The 6,000-nt window shown below is 40.7% G+C and overlaps 1 protein-coding gene across 1 annotated transcript in view; it reads right to left on the bottom strand.

The window, feature by feature from the left end:
* Window positions 1-1,705: 1,705 nt before the first annotated feature.
* COLEC10 (collectin subfamily member 10) overlaps window positions 1,706-6,000 on the bottom strand; it is a 43,417-nt gene continuing 39,122 nt past the window's right edge. The window contains exons 5-6 of the mRNA XM_065903442.1: window positions 4,547-4,642; window positions 1,706-2,097 (exon numbers count right to left, since the gene is read on the bottom strand). Coding sequence (XP_065759514.1) covers window positions 1,706-2,097; window positions 4,547-4,642 — 488 coding nt within the window. The remainder of the gene's footprint in view (window positions 2,098-4,546; window positions 4,643-6,000) is intronic.

Below are 6,000 nucleotides of genomic sequence, written 5' to 3'. Positions count from 1 at the left end.
AAACAGTCTAATTATATGTCACAAACTATAACTGGAGCAGCAGTTTACAAGGGGATAATCTAGGGTTTGGCTGAACTTTTATTTTTAAATTTCAAACGAGAGCTGCTTTGAGGTTTGATTTGCAGTTCAAAGTAGAATTTTAACAGCTTAGTATTATAATATAGGTGAGTCTTAGGCATGTTCCAAATGCCATACTTGACACATTGTTGTGATGTCATAGGAAAAATGTCATAGGAAATGACATCCTAGGAAATGACATCTTGTGATGTCATAGGAAAGCACCACAGATGTGGGGTTTTTACAACATTCAGTCACACAGAATAAAGCACCTGCCATGAAATGTCACCATGAGTGATATATTAGAGGCAGACAAAGACCTTAGAGACATGATGTTAGCCCTGTGAAGCTTCCAGAGTTCTCTGAAGGCTTCACAAACTCTTTCCCTCATCCTCCATGCCCAAGAGAAGGAAAGTTGCTATGGATAAACCAAGATGAGGGAAAAAATGGAGACATATTAATAGAAGGGGGTCATCTTAGCACAAGATTATAAATAATATTGTTTGGGAACTAAGCTTTTCTCTTTTGGGAGGGTCCTTTTTTGGGTGGGGCTGCATAGTTGCTTTGCAACGCTGTGTTAGTTTCTGCTATGCCACCAAATACATCAGCTATACGTGTGCATATATCCCCTACCTTTTGGAACCCCTCCCTCTCCCCCATCCTACCTTTCCAGGTCACCATAGAGTGCCAGCGAGCTCCCTGTGTGATGCAGCTGCTTCCCGCTAGCTATATGTTTTACACATAGCAGTACAAATACATCAATCCACACCCCCCAATTCATCCTCACTCCCTCTTCCCCATTTCCACATGACTGTTTGCCACATCTGCGTCTCTACTCCTGCCCTGCAAATAGATTCATCTGTACCATTTTTCTAGATTCACATACATGCATTAATATACAATATTTGTTTCTCTTTTTATCTTTTCAATTTCTGGAGTTCCCTTTTCCAACATCTGGAGGCCTGGGACTAAGTTGTGGGTGTACAGAAAGGTGGCCCATGTTGGGTATACTTCAGTGAAGGCTGTCAGTCAGAAGCATACCATTTAACTACATGATTCCATATGGCCTAGAATAGGTCACTAAGCTAGAAGGTCCTCATATAGAGACTTAAGGTTAAAGTATTTCTCTGTCTGTGCAAACAGAGGACCTTGCAAGTGTGGCTCTGGCCATGGTGGGTGACTGGTCAAAGAACTGGGGACCTTGGGTTCAAAGACAGATAGTACCTTGACATTACTAATAGAAGCCTTCTCATATATCTGGCTTTGAGCCTAGTCATCTTCAACCCACTGTCCAATTCATCATCCACTAGGCCATATAGACAGTGGTTTAGGGCCTTAGAGAGAGTCAACAGAGCAAATGTCTCTTAGCATTCCATCTGAGAAGTAGACAACCATCTCCTATACAATGAGTGATTCAAGTTCTCTCTTCGGACCTCTAACCTGGTGAGCTACTGAATCAATAACATACCATGTATGAAAAATGATCAAAATCATCGTGGATAAGCATGGCGATGAAGATCCCAAAATTTAGTCTAGCATTTCTCACTTGCCTGGAGTCAGAATGAATCTAGTGCAATTACAAAAGGATGGATAAAAATAACAGCGACGGTAGTCACAGGGAAATGATGAACGCGTAGGGAGAGGGAAGTTACTTTTTCTTCTTGATGAATTCACAGACAAAGTACATGGTAAGATGGCACTCGGTGTCATTCCATCTGCCGGAGCTCAGCATCTCCACGCAGTCCTCGTGGCCATAGGGGTCACTGGGTTCACCCTCCTTCCAGTTGCTGTAGTTCTGCAGGGGAGTGTTGTCAGTGAACACGTACTGACCCTCCCTCTCAAGGTCGTTCACCCCGATGAACACCCGGAAGAAGCCACTCTTGGAGACGTAGTCAGCCAGCAGCGTGTTGGCAGCTTCGTCCTTGGGCATGGCCAGCATGCCACCCCGGATGCGGCAGTGGGTCAGGGATTCCCTGTAGTTCTTCTCCTCCTGCACGATGTAGTAGAATTTCTCTTCGGTTTCCCTAATCCCTGCTATGACTTTGCAGTGAGGAAAAGAAGAACGTGATTATCTGTCTCAAACAGAGAAAAGCTAAGTATGTAATATTGCTAGATTTAAATTAATTTATTCAAGATTTAGCAATTCTTTTGCCTATCACGAGGTAGGCACTGCTTCCGTGTTTTGCCCGCCTTTGTAGTTGTCTGATGGAGAACCAACTCCTGTCATTGGTCCTCCCCTGTCTTTCCTCCTTTACTTCCCACACAACGTGAAGCAGAGAGCTGTTTGAACAAAGATGCATTATATGAACCATATCCCAGCTCATCTCAGACAATCTTTCCCCCCCTAGTTTATGCTTTTGCCACCCTTACAGTTCCATGAGCATGCCCTTCTCTCTTCCCCTTCCATGCCTTTCATGCCTGGAAAGTCTTCTTAGCGCTTCATCTGGCAAATTCCTACCCATCCTTTAGATTTTAATCAAAATGCTTTCTTCTATAAGAGCCTTTCCAGTGCCCCTGGACAGAGACAGGGGCTATTGTGCTTTCTCCCTTATGTTCCACGGACCCCTTCACTTCATAGCACTCAACACATTTTAGCCTAATTGTGTATCTCTTAAGCTTGTGAACATCCTAAGGCCCATGACCATGGCCTTGTCACTCTGTCGTCTCAGTGCCTGCAACAGTGCAGGGTAGTGGTAAAGGCTTATTGGACTGATACAGAAATAACACAGAATCTCATCCACTTCTGGCCAGATTTCTAGATTGTGAATATATGTATCAATTGAGACGGTCTATACTTCACTTCTGGACTGCAAGGAGATCAAATCAGTCAATCCTAAAGGAAATCAATCCTGAATATTCATTGGAAAAACTGATGCTGAAGCTGAAGCTCCAATACTTTGACCACCTGATGTGAAGAGCTGACTCATTTGAAAAGACCCTGATGATGGGAAAGATTGAAGGCAAGAGGAGAAGAGGGCCATAGAGAATGAGATGGTTGGATGACATCAGTGAATCCATGGACATGAGTTTGAGCAAGCTCCGGGAGACAGTGAAGGACAGGTAAGAATGGTGTGCTGCAGTCCATGGGGTCGCAAGGAATTGGACAGGATTTAGCAAACTGAACAACAACACATAATTCACTTCAGGTACATAAAGTAGATTGAACTTCTGAGTAAGATTCAGGACAGAATTAGGAAGTCAGTATCATCCCAAGATCATGATACGCTATATATATTTAGGGCTTTGTGGTCCAAACACACATACACATATATATGTATATATACACTTCAGGACCTATAAGTTAAAATTTACAAATAAAACTATGAGTACTCAAATGTTAAGAACTATGGCACTGTGTTAAACCTCTGGAGTTTGGTTTATTCATTGGGGTCGAAGTCAGGTCAGAGGCAGCATTTGTACAGGTTATAACCAGAGTTATAACTGAGGGTTAATTAATATCAGACATTTCCTATGCCTCTAGGATTACAAGATGAGGATGGACACAAGATAGCATTTGTATGCCTCTACTAATGTAAATAAATATGACTGGAATATAATATTTCTGTACCATTGTATGGAAAACCCCGAATGAACTTTTTGGTCGACCCAATAAATAAAAGTACAACAAAGTGAAAGCAATTGTGACAGTAACTAGAACAGCTCCCTGATTCATACTGTCTCAGGAGAGAGCACATAAGCACCACTTTAAGGGTTTCACTGCTAACCACCCTGGGGAAATACGAGAGAAAACAAAAATGGCTAACACGGACTATTGCACAGTTTTGAGAAATGCATAATGTTCTCATTGATTCGTACTGAGGGTAGAGGAGTCAGTGAAACATATTCAAATCCTTCCTCCACTGCTCATTAGCGTGTATCTATGGGCAATGTAATCTCTCTAAACTTCAGTCTAATCATAACAATTAGTATTATTGCAAGTTAGCAACAAAGCAACTCCTGTTTTCATTACTATTTTTATCTTCTAAGATGCTGGTTGTTTGGCTCTTGTTGTCTCTCTTTTTTTAAGGCCCAGCTAGTCAAATTCTGCCTTTTCTCCATTTCCCTCTCTCACTAAAATCCCCTTTTCTACCTATAAGAATGCACATATGTATGTCCATAGGACCTGGAGTGTACTAAGTGGATAATCAGGATTTTAAGAGATCTCTAACCTGCTGACTCTATCTCAATAATCTTTGCCCAAACTAAGTTAGTTCCTGCTAGAGATATTAGAATTGCAGTGGTTTGTTGGTTTTTGTTTTTTTAAGAAAGAGATTATTTTATTTTTAAATTTGCATTTATTTATTTATTTTGGTCATGTGACATTCAAGATCTTGGTTCCTCAACTGGAGATCGAAACCATGCCCCCTGCAATGGAAGGGCAGAGCCCTAACCACAAGACAGCCAGGAAAATCCCAGAATTGCCATGTTGAAAGAGATAAATCCATGGATAAATACAAACAAACAACAAAGCAAACGAGAATAGACTCACCATTCTTGACAAACTTCATTGAAGCCTTAAGGCGAGCCACACTGATGTCTAGTTGTCCAACAACTTTTCGGTATCTTCCACAATCACAGACAGTACCTTTTAAATGACAAAGTTCTCAATTCATGTTGATGCCCATGAAGAATGGATAAGAAGGGAAATTACTCTCTTCCCAATATTTACTGTCTTTTTCTAGTCTAGCTATGTCTTTCTGTGAATGGCGATGCTTTTCGTCTTTTATTGAAGACAAGGTTTCCAATATACAGGAATTCAGAATATATCTTTTACAATATTTTGAAGGAGTTAAAACAGAGTTCTAAACCGTTTTTTTTTTTTTTTAAAGAACAGTAAGTATGACAAACCACTGCTCACATATTGTGAACCATTTGGCATTTTTGTTGAACACAGAACATACCTCTACAGTCTCAGAATAAAATCTTTACAGCATTTTAAAAACATATTTCTAGTTTTCTCTTGTGTTACTGTATTGTTCGTTGGCGCACATAACTCTTCCAAGATGGGAGAAATCTTTTATGACGACATTAATGTTAATTCTGATTATCCATTTGTAGTATAGCTTAATGTTTTGAGGACTAAGTTTAAATCTTGTGAATAGATTCATCTTATAATTTTAAGAACAAGTTATCACATTTGTGCATTAACTATGATTTTAATTTCTGCCACTAATTCCCCTTCACTCATTTACCTTGTCAATCACCTACTGATAATGTGGCAGAGAAAAAACAGTAAGGAAAATGATGTAAAGTTCAAATGATTTTTTTTTCCTATTTAATGAATGTTTCATGTCAACATTTCCATTTGCTCTTTTCTCTAATGGTTGAAAAGAAAAATGAATTTTACTAGCCAAAGGGAGAAAAAATTCTGTGGCTTTATTCATCCATATTCACAGTTAAATATAAGGAATTTAAAACAGCTCTTACAATTAGGCTTCTCTACATCTTTATGGATAGGGGCTTCCCAGATGGCTCAGTGGTAGAGAATCCACTTGCCAATGTAGGAGATGCAAGAGATGTGGGTTTGATCCCCTGGTTTGGGAAGATCCCCTGGAGGAGGAAATGGCAACCCACTCCAGTGTTCTTGCTGGAAAAATCCCATGGACAGGGAAGCTTGGCAGGCTACAGTCTATGGGGTCACAAAGAGTCGGATACAACTGAACAACTAAGAATGCACACACTCACACCTTTATGGATAGAAATAATTGAAGCTCACTAGGAATGAGCTACTTTCTTTCCCTGCATCAAGCACTGGAAAGAGTGCTCTTTTCAGTATCAGGGAGAGGCTCCCAGGCCACTGATGCATGTTCTATAACCACCAGGCCTCGCTCCATCAGGCCAGGTTGCTTGGCCAACGTTTGGTTGAGACTCTGGTGAAAGGCTGAGTCTATTGCTGGTCCTATTGTTGAGGTCCTTATGGATTTTCCTCTTGGTCTAGGGGGA

This window comes from Muntiacus reevesi, chromosome 12 (genome assembly GCF_963930625.1).
Source record: "Muntiacus reevesi chromosome 12, mMunRee1.1, whole genome shotgun sequence".
NCBI lineage: Eukaryota > Metazoa > Chordata > Mammalia > Artiodactyla > Cervidae > Muntiacus > Muntiacus reevesi.
Note: the sequence above shows the minus strand (reverse complement) of the source record. Positions and strands in the feature narration are given on the sequence as shown.